We start from the raw sequence: 16627 nt of genomic DNA, 5'->3' as shown, positions 1-16627 counted from the left end.
GACGGAAGATCGAAGTTTTTGAGCGCTGGATGCCGAACGTTGTGACAGTAGCCACAAAGAGATGGATGTAGAAAATTGGGCGTTTTCAAGAGTCAGAGGTTCATCCTGAAATGCAGCATCCACTTTAGCTTTTCTCCCCCTCCAATTGTTTTTATTAAGCGTTTTCTCTTTATAACCATGTATATACTGTATTACAAAAATATTAATCATTAAAAGGGGAAACACTTATACAGAAATATGATGGTGTATTGGATTATCTAAAATTTGGCATGCTTAATAAAATTGATGCATCCAGTATAATATTTTGATAATCACCCATTCCAGTAATTTAATTTATTGGCTTTAGCTCAGGATACAAATAATCAAGTGTATGTGTGATTATATGCCATCAAGTCAGAATTGACTTACAGTGACCTTAATGGCATTTTCAAGATACATTATATGAGATATTCCACTTCCCCCACGGGTTTTCATGTCAGCAGGGGTTCAAACCCAGGTCTTGCGAATTCCAGTCTGGCACTCTTGTCTACCACACCACACTAGGAATCTACAGGGGATATAAATGACAGTCCTTGAAGTTGGACAATATTTGTACTGTAACATTAAGTTACAAAATAAGACAAGTTTCTGAGTTCTCCAGAACTCTGTGAGGTAAAGTAAAATTGGCAGCTAACCCAAATAGTTCAAAAATAATCTTTTTCATGCATCCGATGAGATGGACAGTTTAGAACAGTTTATGGCAGAATAAATATGCCTGAATATTGTCACAGAATACATCTACAGAAAGGCATTTTTCCAGGTATTTAGAGATTAGTCAGAACTTTTGGAAAGACACTGTCAAATTTTTAAAAATGTTTATTGATGGTTAAATGGTTGGAATGATGGGAATAACAGTGCAAAGAAAGAGGTGCAACTGAGAGCATCATTCTTCTCCCACACCGACGTTCACAGTTTAGTAATTTAAATAAGTAAAATGTGAAAAAGAATAAATAGTGAGTATAAGTTTCTCAAATATAGAATCTTAAAATTTTACACCACTTTTCTAGTCATTGCATGTCAATTACATTTGATAAGAGAGATTAACCCAAGACTCCTAATATATCAATTTAGATATCAGACATAGGAAACCGAATTCCCAATTTGAGAATGAGCTTACATTTAAATAGCTCTTGCCCCTCCCAAGGAAGTTTAAAATAAATGTCTTTTCTACTGCTTAGAAGTGCAGCAGTTTCCCACTATATCCAAGTATGGGAAAACTGATTTGTTCAAAACCTTTGGGTACAAAACAGTCCAGGATCAAACTAGTTTCTCAAATTCAGATACAAGTGTTTGCTCCAAAGGATGCAGAGGGAAGGTTAGGTAGAGTGTAGGCCAGTTCAGTGTGTGCAGCACCTTCTCATACTTGACTGCTGTGTTTGGCCTGCGTTATCTACTAATAGTCTAGGAAGAGAAGCAATATTCTCAGCCAAGTCTACTACAGAAGATGCCTGTTTGATAAAATAATGATTTGCCATGACTACTCTCAAAATATGGCTGAAATCCTGTTGCTTGGTGTAGCAAGTCACAACTAGAGTAGGCTCATTTAATTAATGGCAATTTGGGGAGTCAACTCTTCTGTCAGTTCCTTTGATTGAATGGGTCTACTCTGGTTATTATACTAAGAAACAGGATTTCAACCTATTTATCATTTTTATGTCATGTCTATTTTTAACTCAACTAATGCTCTGTATATTTTATGTGCTATAGTGTTTAATGCATGTGTTAGAGTTATGAAATTGGCAAGTAAAATAGTCCACTACCGACTACAGCTTCATTAGGCAACAAGATGTTTGATACACTGCTAAATTATTCACTGTCACTACAGAAATGGAAGAGGGGAAAGCTCTGTTACCAACACTAGCACAAAATTAGTCATTACTAAGTACATTCTTTGTTTCCAGCCCAGATGGTCTCAACCACTATGTATGTCATTAAAACACCCAAACTGAGGTGTCTCTCTTTTGAAAACTTCAAAGCAAAGGGCCTGCAAACTAGAAAACTTGCATATTCCTCTATGTGCTATGGGAAGTCAACCTACTGTGGTGCCTTAAAAAGTAGTATCTGCAAGATTCAGAAGCAGTATGTCAGATATGGGATCATATGGTCCTCCAGATGTTGCAAAATCTCATCAGACCTCATTGATGCCTATCCTTCCTAAAGTGATGGGAACTGCAGTTTAACATCTGGAGGGCTACACTTTCCCCACTCTTGCAGTGTATGATGCAGGCCAGGAATTACTGTTAGAAATTGAAATGGCACATCACAGGATGACAGCACATATTTGAAGCAGCTCCCTAGATTACACAAAGACATTTGTTGAGAGTGAGAATTGCTTGGTTTCTCAGATTTGCCCTTCATGGAAGTTATTCCTATGCAAGTAATTTATAAAAGCAATACACATTTTAAAAAGTTACATCTGTAGTGCATGTATCAATTAACAAAATAATCTAGATTACCAATCACACCCTTCAACACTATACATTCAGGACAGCAATATTATAGCAAACAAATTCACAATATAAATTTAGTTACATAAAATAATTTTACATAAACTGATAAATACTGTCTTCATGGTTCACTAAGTCCAAGAACTAGTTATTTTCGTATTAGTTTCAATATAATTATTAGAGGAAAACCAGTTTTGAGTTCCAGCCATCTCATCAATTCATTCCACAGGTTTCTCTATCCATTTTCCCAGGTGGCAAAAAACATCAGCTCTGCAATTGATTCAATTTGATGTAAACAATTCATTTTGATGCCTGCCAGATAATAACTCCCAAGATTACAGAAGCTATGGCCAGGCCAAGGATCAGGATGCAGATCTTCTTACGAGATTTCTTCTGTCAAGAGGAAGCAAAAGAAGGAGAGAAACTATTTATACCAAGAAGGTAATGAGGTCCAACCAAATTGTGAAATATTATTTTTTCAATATTGTAATGATAATGGTATTTGGGCCTTCAGACTATAATGGATCGGTTATTTAAAATATAACTTTATTTTTCAAATGTAGCTCAAACAGTTTCTTTCTAGTTACTTTAAAACACGCATATGTGAATGCTGCAAGCTGGCTTGTAGTACAAAGCATATTTTTCTCTTGTTCACCTAGTCCTCAACATTCCTAGCATTTGAACCATATAATATTCATTTACCACAAATTTGTAATACCTCCCTTTTAGTAAACAGGTAACTGCAAAAGTAAATGCAGCTAGTTTACACCACAAAGGGGTAAACTCAGTGGTTTAGATATTTGGCTGTGGAGTCAGAGGCTGGCAGTCCAATTCACCACTGTGCCTCCTTGATAGGGGCTGGACTCAATGATCCATAGAGTCTCTTCCGGATCTGCAGTTCTAAGATTATTATCCCTCACTGAGATATAATCAGAATGTAATTTGCTGAAAAAACCACCTCATTATTTACAATGAATTATAAGCTCTGCATCCAACATTCAAATGACTAATACCTAAGCAACAGAAAAATGGGACAAATGACACACTATTTAACCAAATGAAATAGGAGCATGGAATGACAAAGTAACAATTTTAGTTGTCAAAAATGTTTTTCAACAAGCTAAATATTTAAAATGTGCTAGAAAGAAGACAACACAAGTTGTGAATTTCTTGCTGTTGATGCTGACAGAAAGAAGTAGCCACAACTGTGCGCAAAATGCAGCTTTTCTTCCCTCGTTCCCTATAAACAGCACCCCCCCCCTGCATTAAAAGTCCATTTTTTCAATCTCTGCTGTTTATTGAGGCATGGCAGGTTGTTTACGAGTGATGGAACTGCAGTCATTAAATATTCCCCACAGAAGCTCACTTGAGAGTCATTTTATTATTTTGGCACCAGGTAAATATAAATAAAATTGATTTTCTGTATTACTGTACTTTCTGTGTAGACTATATATGTTAAGACATTATCTATATTCTTTTCTGGAAATAGTGGACAAGACTGAAGCACCTCCCACTTTTTATGATTGCCCACCTCTGGTATGTGACAAACACAGGACTGTTGAAATCCTACCTGATAATAAGCAGCTCTCTGTAGCTGTTCATTGGCGTTTTCCACATGGACCTCTGCATTTTCTACATTTGCTTCAATGCTATCTGTAGGAAAGCAGAAAACAACAAACAAAGAAAAATCAGTGTACTCTTCAAACTGAATTAAAATACTCTTGTCTCTCAAACTTTCAAACTATTTGCAGAAGAGACAGTGAAAAAGTGCCTGAAGCTCCACTTTCCAGAACAGGGATGGGTAAATGGGTGCCCCTCCAAATGTGATTGGGACTGTGGTTCCCATGGGTATGCTACCTGGGGCTGTTGGTAATAACTGACCAACATCATCTAAGGCAGTGGTTCTTAACGTGGGCGATAATGCCCCCCAGGGGGCGATTTCATTTTTCAGGGGGGCGGTAGAACGAAAAGGGGCAGCAGGGGGGCGTTGGAGCAGAAGGGGGGCGGTAGGGGGGCACTGGAGCAAGCCAAACCTGTGAAGATGGCTGCAACCTTTTTACAATGTGCATGAATATATATTTTCCTCCAATCTTAATTTAGTTTCAGAGTTTTCGTCTTGAAATTTTTAGTTCCTGCATTGCGGTTTGTTTTTATGCTTTTTTATATTTCTTTTTCTGTCTTAAAATTCGCTTGCAACTAAATCATTAAATGTTACTTTTTGGGGGCATTTCATTTTCTTGGAATTGAATTTTGTTTTCAGGTGTCATTGGATTTAAGTGTCTTAAATAATAAATAAATAAATAAATAAATAAATAAGATATCATCACCTCGGGGAGGGGGGGCGATGATAACTTCCTCAATGGCTCAAGGGGGCGTTTCTTTCAAAAAGGTTAAGAACCACTGATCTAAGGGACACATCCTGTTCTAAAGTGAACAGCCACCATTTTCTTGATTATTTTTAAGAAGCTTTCAATGTACACACAAACTCCTGTGTATATACATAACATGTGTGCGCATGTGGACATAACCAGAAAAAATACCATTACCTCAATTGTCATAAGCTGTCAGATCTTTCCAGAAATTATATCAAAACAATTCATAGAGGAGTCAAATGTGCTTCTACCGTTGGTATCTTCTTCAGCTAGTTGATTATAATATGGGTCAAGTTACATATTTAGGGCACATTTGAACATTCTGCCTCACAACTAAGCATTCAATTGCATTGGTACCAAGCAGATTCTCAACTGGTCAGATGCCTCAATTCAGACATCCACAGACTGTGTCTATGACTCCATGTATAGAATCAGAAATGTGCAAATGAAACTCTATGGCTTCGGTCAAGCAAATGCAGGAATCCACTTACCAATTATGTCTCCTTGGTCATGGATCATCATAGCCAAATCTTTAAATATCTGATTAACATCCAAGATATCTGCCTGAAAGAAAGGTTGTGAAGATTTATTTTACCTCCCTAAACTACATGGGCATTAAGATAAGTCATCTGGAAAAGCAACAAAATGAGCCACACTTCACTACGGCTTGGGCCCAACAAACCCAGAGGTAGAGCTACACTCATGTATAACTTCCTATTTTATTGCTATAGTTTTCTGAGCCCCTGAAGAGGCATTCCTGAGAAAGTGTCCCATGTTCACACAATGGATGCCTCATAGTCAAGTAGCCATCCCCCTCCCCAATCTCTTTAAAATGAAGGATACTGGCTAGAATCCTATTGGTTAGTTATTCCTGCATAAGAATAATGGCATATACTACAGCAGTGAATTGCTGCTAGTGAGTTCCTTTGCTGCATACCCGCTCAAATGACTGGCACACAGCAATTTGTTTACTAGCAACATACCCTTACTACAATTTATGCCACCAAACTTACACTGGGATAGCTAGCCAACAGGGGTTGATCTTCATGAATTTCCCCATTCTTCAAAACTGAGATGATGTTCTATAGTTTCTGTCCATCTTAAATTCCAGAAGCACAGCTAAATTCATTTGCCTAATATTCCATTTGATGCTTCTTGTCCATTCAAATCATTCTGGCTCCTATCAGGAAAGTCCATTCTTCTACATCTAGCTCTCATATCTCCAGCTTGGGATAACTAGGTCCTTTTGCTTTTCAACAACTTCAGTGATGCCATAGCCCATGTGTTCTTCCAATCCTGAAATCCTGACTGCATAATAATCTAATAGTACAGAGGACAAAAATATTTATGCTCCATACCTTAGTGGTGTTACGGCTGCCCAGCTTTAGAAATATTTGTTTAAGTTCTTTACTAGAGAATCAATGAAACACCAAAATTGGCAAATAGAGTGGTCGTAGGACCAGATGGGCGGGGTACAAATAAAATAAAATAAAATAAAATAAATAAATAGTATTTAGAATGTGGTAGCTATACTGGGGCACCAGTAAGATAGCTAAAATAACTGTAATTATTGTTAATTGTCCAACTACAACTGCAAAGACACCAATCCTGATTAACTAGGAGTAAGAAAATGCAAAGAAATAGGTTTCTTCAAAACAACTTTGTATCTCTAGAATTCCTCTTAGATCTCTCTAAACAAAGTAATTTTTTTTAAAAAATGCATCTATCAAGGACCAATCCACTTACCTCTAATTGTCTAATGGCAGTCTCTCTTTCCTTAATTAGTTCAAGGTCTTGTTCTGTTATTGCTACATCTTCTTCTTGAGCTTGCATCTGATTCCATTCTTCATTACTGCAGGAAGAATGCGACATATCAGTTTGCTCTTCCAAGTACAATTATTGCAGCCCTCCTCATCTGATTTTCCTTAAGAAGTAATGGACTACAGCTCCTCAAGAATCCTATTAGTTTCCTGGTTAGGTGAGATGAGAGCTGTAGTTCAATACAGCTGGAGGGTGCCCAACTAGTAAAAATTACTGTAAAGCTCACTTGACTGTAAAGCTCACTTGAATATAAAGCTTTTTATTTATATGCCGTTTTTCTTCCAAAAGGGACCCAAGGCCACTCACAAGAATTAAAGCAAAACAATGATCAACAGTTTTAAAATAACATAGATATTATATGAAAAACTATTACACATTTATAAATATTAAAGCCAAGATTAAAAAGTTTCAAAAGCATTTAAAAAACATTTAAGAGTCACTAATTTTAGTAAATATAATGTTCCTGAGACTCCCACTTATTGCTTCAAAGGCTGCCTGAAAAGGAAGGTCTTTGCCTGACAGTGAGCGGACAAGAGAAAGGAGGCCAACCTAACTTCTCTTATAGCTAAGAGAGGTAAGAACCTGTCAAGTGTGACAGGTCTCATCTAGACATATGTCCATGGGCTTTTGCCAAAGTTGCCAACCTGTGGGTCCTCACCTGTTGTTCGATGACAACTTCCATCACTTATCATACTGAGTGAGGCTTCTGAAAGCCAACATCCAACAACACCTGAGTACTAAACGCTGGGAACACTAGCCCAAAACGTGCTTCTTCCCTTATCATCTACTAATATTCTCTCCCTTCCTGGTTTTTGCTAACAAGTGTTTGCCATATACTACTGTAGTTACCGTAAGTGACCATTTGCTTCGAACCAGAATTAACACCATTGTTCAACTTGGATTTTTTTATTCCACTTTAGATGAAGATTATCTTTTGGTCTGTTGCCTGCTGATTTAGATGCTATAAGACTATTGTTACTGCAAACTGGGAAGTGAATGCAGGCTTCTGGATGCACACAAAAAGTTTGCATGATCACAAAGCACATTTCCCTCCAAGACAAATAATACTTTGGCTGTGCAGTTGGAACTCTTCTAGTTTTACACACATTGAGAACTTATGTGCAATAAGTCAGTTTGCATTTGAAGAGATAAAGATGAGTGTCACCACAAAAAAACACAATTACCTGTCAAATGTGACCAGCTGCTCTTCCCTGCGCCTCTCATCTGCCTGGGATAAAATAATATGGTTCTAAATCAGACAACAAGATAATGTTTGTAGTAGAATACGTTGAGAGGATGTGATGCAGTTACTAAATAGTTTATTAGGAATGCTACCACATATACAGCCTTTTCCTTTCAATGGATATGGCATCAAAGAATTGTAGTTTGGTGGGATTTCTGACAGCCTATGGCCAAGACAAATTCATCCATGCTTATTTAAGGGCTAACAAAGCAATACAGTTCAGAGAATAACTTATGAATTTTTAAAAATGGATTGAATAGAAATGAGACAAAATAACAATCCCACCAAAACTCCTGCTACAAAACATTACCCTCCACATATGATCAATGTACACTATTCAGACTACTATGTGCCACAAGAAAGAAAAAGAAAAGAAAAAAACCACACACATGCAATAAAGCAATGCAGGTTCACTGCTCATATGAATAGGAATAGTTGTGTTTGACCATAAATAAGGTCAACCAAACCCTGAATAAGCACAGAAACATCCCACTGGGTAATAACAAATGTCTCTTTATCTTTTTCCATCTACTGTACCTTGCATGATGGCATTGATACTGAATATAACTCTAGCATGAGATAAACTGGAGGACTGCAATTGATTAGAGACAGGGATATGAGAATAGAGAAGAAGCTGCTTTTTAAAAAAATACAAGGCAACCCACTTTGAATATTCCACTGCCTCCAAATGGGAAATCACATCAATTTTCAGTCACTTTATACTACAATGATATTTAAGCACTGAAAACCAGAAGGAGCATTTTAACCCCACAGAAATGGCAGCCGGACAATCAGTGACAAGGTCTAGCTTATACCAGCATCATGAATGGTCATAGTAAAAAGATATATTACTGTATATTTCCCTTGAAAAACAACAACATTTGACAGGAGTCTATACCCTTTTCTTAGAATCAGTTTGGCCAACAACTTACAGAGACACGGGACCCAGCTCTTGCCCTGGCGACAGTTTCCTTCTCTTTCTCTGATACTCTTCTCTGCACTGCTTGAAAGTTATTTAAGGCTGCTGAAAAGTCATTCATTAAACGCTCCTTCTGAAGTTTCTGCTGACGCTAGAAAAGAGAGAATTATTCCTGTGACTTATTGCATCAACAGTGAAAAGGGAAACTCATCAACTCCAAGAATATTTTCATAACTTATTTCTACTACTGTATTTACTATTTATACTGTATTTGTACATCTCCACTTGCTATTTCACACATCCATGAGGCAGGGTTAAGACATCACCATTCAAATTGATATAAGTTGTGGAGAGCTGCATGCTAGGTCCAGCCCCTTCTGCTCAGTTCAGTGTCATAAGTACCTTGGGCAAGGAGGGGTGGAGAAGAGAGATGTACAAGACGTATCTTTTCCAGCACCCATTTTAGATCTCATATCTAAAAACACACAGAAAGCCTCTTCTCATATATATCTAACCCTACCTAAACATAATCAAAAGAAACCCTTTGGAGTTGGAAGGTGGCAACAAGGTGTGCTTCTGTCTGTGTCAAGTTTTCATGGTGGCTTCCCACCTATGGAATGCATTCTCATAGAAAACTCACCTGACACACCTTTTGATTTTCTTTTTACACCTGCACAACTAAGACTTTTTTGTTTTCCTCAGTTTTTATTATAATATTTCTAATATCTAACTTCCATGATGTTAGCTGCTGTGGTGTGACTTTAACTCTTTTATGGAAATGTTAGTTTTTGCATGCTTATTATGTGAAATGTTGTTTTAATACATCTGCTGGTTTTGTGCTGACCAGAATCCTGTTGATTTATGCATATGCAAGGTAAAATGCATAACTCAATGCAACAAATTGATACCAACAAATGAGGCAATAGTTGCATTCCTAGGCATGCACATTGCACAATCTGGCATGTTCTTGTAATGCAACCAGCACCTGATCAGTTAACAGCAATTTGCTTTAACATGTTATGCAGTGCAATTTATAAATACAGTGGTGCCTCGCATTACGAGTGCTCCATTTGACGACAAAATCGCTTTACGTCGATGTTTTTGCGATCGCAAAACGTTCCCTATGAGGGAATTTCGCTTTGCAATGATCGGTCCCCTGTTTTGGTAATCGATCATCGCAAAGCGATGATTTTCGCACAGCTGATCGGCGGTTTCAAAATGGCCACCAGGTTAAAAAAAATGGCCGCCCGCTGTTTTCTGGGATGGATTCCTCCCTGCACGGGCAGCGAAAATGGCCACGCTATGGAGGATTTTCGCTGGATGGTGAGTTTGAAGCCCCTAGGAATGCATTAATCAGGTTTTAATGTGTTTCTATGGGCTTTTTAAAATCGCATGACAACGTTTTTGTTTTACAGCGATTTTAGCGGAACGAATTAATGTCGTCATGCGAGGTACCACTGTAAATAATCATAAATAATCATTAACAGGATTCTGGCCAATGTAACACTGCTTTCATTGTTATCTTATTGTGTTTTATTAAATTACTGCTCAAAAATCCTATGAGTATTTGTATAAGTTTCACATAACTTGCCATGACTAATTGCAGCTAAGGGACAAGATGTTAGAGCATGCCTTGGTCACATGGTTAAGTAAGTGATTGTACAACTGAAATACACTCAGAATCTAATCAATTAATTGCAATTAGCCTCAGCAAGTTTTGGAAAAACTTACACAACCACCAGGAATTTGGTCATTGTGTCTAATTAGGTTACTATATTTAGGATATACTGTACAATATAGAGAAATTTTCTGAGGTGTTTCATACTTCATACAATTACATCAACAAATGACTGACCAAGATAGCCTATAGTGTCTGGCAATTTTTCCCCAGCACCAGAAATGAGGAGTCTTATTGCTCATATGTTGCTTCTGTATAATCAGATCTTCTCTTTTTCCACGGTTTGCAAAACAAAACAGATTTTATTTCTGCTTGGAAAATTATGAGGGAATACTATTCTGCTTTCATTGCTCTGTACAGGAACAAAAAGCCCAGCACTGACTGGGTATAAAGGGAAAACATCTGGTCATGTAAGATTTTTAGAGTGACCATTAGAAACACAGAAAAGAGAACTTGCATGCATTTTATATGCTAGAAGGAATTGAAAGGTTAATTTATCATCAACCATATTTCTTTCCACGCTTATTAGAGCAGGTGGGATTATTTCCCTTCCCAGAACAAATGCTACTCTTGTCAAAAACCTCCATGTTACAGAAAATCAAAGGTGGTTGGTTTTATTTTTGCAAATCCAATCTCTAAACGGTCCCCTCTCACTTGTTACCTTCATGTGGCATTCTGGATCATTCATTCAAATGAATGTTGGTACTTCTAGGTAATTGAAAGGAACGTGAATTCTTCTGTAACCAAGAATGTTTCCTTCCTGATTCATCAAAACTACAGGAAGACTCACAAACCTGTTCTGATGTAGATAAAGGGAGTGGCAGGGAGCCCAGCTCCTTCAGATATTCATTGGTCTCTTTGGCAAGCCGGTTTGCTGTGTTCTGCAACTGTTGCCTATGAACAAGAAATGTATTGCTCAACTTTAGTTTCTAGATGCTTCAAATAGAAACATCAACACAAAAACTGGAATTTTTCTAACCAGAAATCTAATTTGTCTTTAACTCATTTATGTAAGTCTTCAGATATTAAGATTTTATATTGTGCAGAGCTACTGAGGACAAACAAGCATTCCCAATGAGGCATTTGATGCATATTTTCCTGCATGTTAAGCTGTATAAGGAGGAGGGAAGTGCATTTTATTGACCTTTAATTTGCCACAACTATCTGCCGGAAGTCATTCTATCGGGAACAGGAATCCCACAACATTGAAAACTTTTGTGCATGAACTTTCTTTTTTCCTTTTCTCTTCTCACTCTCCTTTCCTTTTGTATTGCGCATTTTTATGTTAGAACCCTGAAGACATGAACAGGCTTGTATTTCTCTACTAATATGCACTCAGAGAATATTTTCAGCTGTGAAAGAGAATATAAATGTTACAAACACCAGTCTTTCTATCATTGATTTTGCCACCTCGCCCAACAGTCTGTTAAAACTATACAACAAGCTCCAGCAAGAGCTATATGTACAACAGAATGAGACGAAAGAGCCCTAAGTTGGTAGAATGGTCTGTACTACATCAGACTGCAGGTAAGGACTACATATATGAATGATCCCCAGGGAAGTGTCCTCTCTCTAAACAGAGAACAAGCATCATAGAGAGGGGATTAGCTAACAGTGTCTCCTTCCAGTGTGGTGTGTAAAATGCTGTCCAGTTTTTATTGCATCTGGAAATGTCAAGCACTGCGATCTCTTCTGCCACATCCAAAGCTCAGTGATAATAGTTTAAACTTTGTTAGAATAACAAGGCATACTTACAGGTTTTCCTGCAATTTGCTGGAGTCTTGCTTAGTTCCCAGTTGACTCATCAAATTCTTTATCTGAGAAGCTATAAAAGTGAAATTGTCAACATGTTATCATTTTTCCATAAAAGTTCTCCACTGAGCAAACATTGCTACAGAAGTTTGATTCAACCCAGCTATGTTTATCTACACATACCTTCATCAATTTCCTTGCCAATTTTAGTGCTGAATTTAACTTTAAAAATTGAGATTTCATTACCATTTACTGTATTCTTCCAATGTCGAATATCATAAATCTGTGAGTGCAACATCAAGTTGCCTTTTAATGAACTGACAAAAACATACCATCAAATCGCCAAATTGGAATAAACTTTTGTTGTGACTTTAAAGATGTAAGGGAGGATGGAGGACACCTGGCTAGACAACAGTATCTGGGAAAGGGATCTAGGAGTCTTGGTAGACCACAAGCGGAACATGAGTCAGCAGTGTGATGTGGCTGCCAAGAAAGCCAATACAATTCTTGGTTGCATCAATAGGAGTATAGTGTCTAGATCAAGGGAAGTGATAGTACCACTCTATTCTGCTTTGGTCAGACCTCACCTGAAGAACTGTGTCCAGTTCTGGGCACCTCAATTCAAGAAGGATGTTGATAACCTGGAATGTGTCCAGAGAGTGACTAAGATGGTTAAAGGTCTGGAAGCAATGTCCTACAAGGAGCGGCTTAGGGACTTGGGAATGTTTAGACTTACAAAAAGAAGGTTAAGAGGGGACATGATAGCCATGTTTAAATATTTAAAAGGATGTCATGTTGAAGAGGGGACAGGTTTGCTTTTCAGGGCTCCAGAGACTAGGACAAGGAGCAATGGTTTCAAACTACAGGAAAAGAGATTCCATCTGAACATTAGGAAGAACTTCCTGACGGTCAGAGCTGTCCAGCAGTGGAATAGGCTTCCCCAAAGGATGGTGGAGTCTCCTTCTTTAGAGGTTTTAAGTAGAGGCTGGATGGCCATCTGTTGGGAGTACTTTGATGGATGTTCCTACATGGCGGGGAGTTGGACTGGGTGACTTCAGTTGTCTCTTCCAACTCTATGACTCTTAAGAAATTAATTTTATTACATCTGTCAGCAATAAGTGACGGAATGTAACACTATAAAGTTAAAAACCACAATCTTTTTTTAAAAGGTTATAAACTAGAGATGGGGGTACAGTATTCATATATGTTATGTCCACACAGCTGGACGTAATGTCCACGGTTGTCCACCATGAAACTTTACACCACTCCCAGGAACCACCAAGAACAGGTTCCTTCTTCTTGAAATACAAATATAATGGCAACAGAGGAGAGGGGAGAGAAGCTCCTCCTTCAACTATTGTTTTTGGGATGCAGCTCCCAGGATTTTGAGGGAATGCCTGGTGAATTTTTTCAGTCCAAAAGAAATAAAAATCCCATCCCTAGTAGACAATACATTAAAGCTAAAAATACTACTTAAAAGTCTCACAGTATACAGAAGTGAGTAGTGCTTCCCTTCACTGTGAAATAACCTTCTGTGATTCACAGCCACCACAGCAAGGTAAATATGCCGATTATGAACCAACAACAGGATATCAGGGAAATTTATTTTCAACACTATTCACCACAACAGGATGGTATAGTCACCCTCCAATGATGAAAACAGTGCATCAATGTTTTTTTAAAGGTAACTGCTTGTGGTAAAACTAAAAATAAAACTACAGTCTAACCACAGGAATACTAAAGCCCTAGCTGAGTCAAGTGCAATATTTTAGGCCAGCTGACTTCTCAGTCTCCTACAAATATAATACTTCAAGAATATTTTTGCATCCCCACAAACAGCTGAGAGGGCAGAGCTTTCCTATTAACTGTGGGGATGGGTCCAGGAAATAGTATTCATTTTTTTCTGGATACTCTTCCCTCACTCTTAGTAGCATGGCACAAGATCAAAATGGAACCAGGAGAGGCTGTTACAGATTTACCTGTGCCAAGGCATTGGGTTGAACAAAGGTCAGTGCAGGTGTTACTGAACCTGGCCAACTCATATAATAACTTACACAAGAAGACTGTAGTGGCTTCTTTGTGACTAAGGGAAAGGCTGAAAGAAGGATGTCCTAATCACAGAACATGCTGCTGTGATACTCTTTTAAGACCTCAGTTTACATGTGAATTTAAACATAGAAAAATAATTGAAAAATAATTAATTGGTCTTAGCAATAACAATCAATCTCTTTTTCTCCCCTTTTATCTCTGGGTACAGGTTTAGACAAAAAAAAAACACCATATAGCCTCCATATTCTTACTTTTATGTCTGAAGACACTTACATTAAAACATATCAGTTAATCTTTAAGGTGCCACAATTTTATTCTTGTTTTTTGCTTTTATTTTGTTGTGCTTTTTGTTGGTATTTTTAAGACACTGTTGTCCATCCCAAGACTGGGTCTACCACACAAATCAATACAGATTTTGATTATAGCTAAATATAGATTTTGATATGAATCTGAATCTTAGTAAAATCAGGAGCATTTCAGATATTACTCTCCTCCAACTTCCCCATGAAATCTGTGCAGAAGGGAAAGCCTGAAATAGTGTCTTGAGGCTGTTTTGTGAGACTCACACCACAGCATCTTTTTTCACATACACATTGAGAATCCAAGACAGTGATGCCCTGGAAAATTAACACACACACAATGAAATGCATATACACAGGATTTATGAACTCTAAGCATGAAGATTATATATTTTCAGGGGGAAAAATCTGTTCCAAACAACTTTTTAAAAAAAGGATGCACAAGCTTAAGAGGTGGGTGGGTGGGTGTCGACATTTTCTTCGTTGTCTATTTCTGCAGTGTTTTGAGATTTCATCTTTTTAAATGATTACTGGCTCATTAGTGGGAAGCCTTAATCCGAGTCCCCTGGGACACTGGCTACCATATTCCTGTTAATAACGCAGAATTAATTTGTGTTTAGAAACATAAAAAAAAAGCTGCTTTTTTATGCCTCAGGCTTGGGCATTCTGTAAGTGGAAAGACAGGATAAAAATTATTTTAAATAAAATAAATCAGAAGCAGGAGTGGGGGGAACAGGAGTGGAGGGAGAGACACTTTTCAAGGAAAAAACAGACTTTTAAAAAGAGGAGGAAATTCAGAGGGACTGAGAGGACAATCAGGCGCAGTGGGCGTCAATGGGGGGCAAAGCAAGCAAGATGGTTACTCACTGCATTGTGCTAGGCGCTGTACATTGGTGCTACAGGTCTGAATAATAGCGCTGAAGTCTCGTGGAGGAAGGCCCCCGGGCCGGTAAGTCTCTAACGGACCGTACGACATGGCTAAAACTGGAGCACGGAAGAAAGAGAAACGAGGAAAAAATATTGATAAATGTGTACACAGTTTATGCCAAGACAGTCGACACTGACAACCACTGCCACCGCCTTCCCGAATGCGCCTGCGCGCAAAATGATCCGGCCTTTACTTTGCTCCTCTGCGCCTGCGCACAAAAGCACCTGAAGAGCGATAGCTTGCGACGCAGCTTCCTTCCCCGGATTTCCGAGGGTGCAATCGCCGGTCACCGATGTTGAATGGGAAGGCGAGAACGGGTACGCATGCGCTTTGCCTTTCATTGAGACCCGTATGCTCAGGCCCGCCCAAGGCGCGCTGCCTGAAGACGAGATTGGATATCATAGCAACCGGGCGAGGCAGTTTGCTGTTGGGAGGCTGCGGCGTTTGGGGGGATAATGAAGGATTTTCCGAATGTTTGCACTTGGGGGGCGTGGCTATTTTATGTGAAATGTAGACGGGGATGACGAAACTGAGGCCGTCGTTTTGGGGAGATATGATTAAAAGACTCAATTCCTGGGAAAAGCAATAATGCCTGGAAGAGTTAAACGCAGCAGGAAAAGAGGAAGACCAAATATGAGATGGACTAACTTCATAAATGAAAACACAACCCTGAGATTGCAAGGGCTGAGCTCTTAAGGACAGCACGTTTTAGAGTTCATTTATTCATAAATGTGCCATAAGTTGGATGCAGTTTGATGTCATTTGAATATATATGTGATCAGCCATAAATTGTTGGACTGAAACTCCCACTATTCATCACTTGACAGTCTAGGGCTGATGGGAGTTAAAGTCCAACAACATCTGCATATTCTTCAGGTGTGGTTAATGTCTGCTTTTCAGTTGAAGCACAATCTTTGTCTTTATTTGGTTTCATGGTATTGCTTGGGGTTGACTCCAAATACCATGTAGGATTACAGCCTTGACAATCTTGTTTGTATTCTTTGTTTTGTTTTGGTGCTGGGGAGCAGAATAAAAATGATGTAAAGAAGTAAAAGACTAAATATATTGTGTAGTCTCGGT

General features: G+C 38.3%; 1 protein-coding gene and 1 long non-coding RNA gene across 3 annotated transcripts in view; one reads left to right on the top strand and one right to left on the bottom strand.

The window, feature by feature from the left end:
* Nucleotides 1-839: 839 nt before the first annotated feature.
* On the bottom strand, nucleotides 840-15858 carry STX12 (syntaxin 12). Of its 2 annotated transcripts, none has more exons than XM_078380225.1 (9): nucleotides 15487-15858; nucleotides 12275-12344; nucleotides 11314-11413; nucleotides 8855-8992; nucleotides 7864-7907; nucleotides 6605-6710; nucleotides 5350-5422; nucleotides 4057-4139; nucleotides 840-2879 (listed from the first exon to the last, which is right to left on the bottom strand). In XM_078380225.1, the coding sequence occupies exons 1-9, from the start codon at nucleotides 15593-15595 to the stop codon at nucleotides 2787-2789; spliced, it is 816 nt and encodes a 271-aa protein (XP_078236351.1). In that variant the 5' UTR covers nucleotides 15596-15858; the 3' UTR covers nucleotides 840-2786. The 2 variants fall into 2 exon arrangements, with proteins under 2 accessions (XP_078236351.1, XP_078236350.1); XM_078380224.1 differs by having other exon boundaries at nucleotides 7864-7928; nucleotides 15487-15810.
* The window catches only part of LOC140702074 (uncharacterized), a 40892-nt gene continuing 40028 nt past the window's right edge, over nucleotides 15764-16627 (top strand). Inside the window, exon 1 of the long non-coding RNA XR_012081116.2 lies at nucleotides 15764-15864. This is a non-coding gene — a long non-coding RNA (uncharacterized LOC140702074). The remainder of the gene's footprint in view (nucleotides 15865-16627) is intronic.

This window comes from Pogona vitticeps, chromosome 9 (genome assembly GCF_051106095.1).
Source record: "Pogona vitticeps strain Pit_001003342236 chromosome 9, PviZW2.1, whole genome shotgun sequence".
NCBI classification, from domain to species: Eukaryota; Metazoa; Chordata; class Lepidosauria; order Squamata; family Agamidae; genus Pogona; species Pogona vitticeps.
The sequence above is the reverse complement of the archived record's forward strand: the minus strand, read 5'-3'. Positions and strand labels throughout refer to the sequence as shown.

What these genes read in the sequence shown, in the direction of transcription:
- STX12 (XM_078380224.1), bottom strand. Translation starts at nt 15,595, where the DNA reads ATGTCGTACGGTCCGTTAGAGACTTACCGGCCCGGGGGCCTTCCTCCA. An exon ending in ACAGCGCCTAGCACAATGCA is followed by an intron (nt 12,345 to 15,486) that starts GTGAGTAACCAT and finishes TCACTTTTATAG; the next exon opens with CTTCTCAGATAAAGAATTTG. An exon ending in CTGCCATTAGACAATTAGAG is followed by an intron (nt 5,423 to 6,604) that starts GTAAGTGGATTG and finishes CCTTTCTTTCAG; the next exon opens with GCAGATATCTTGGATGTTAA.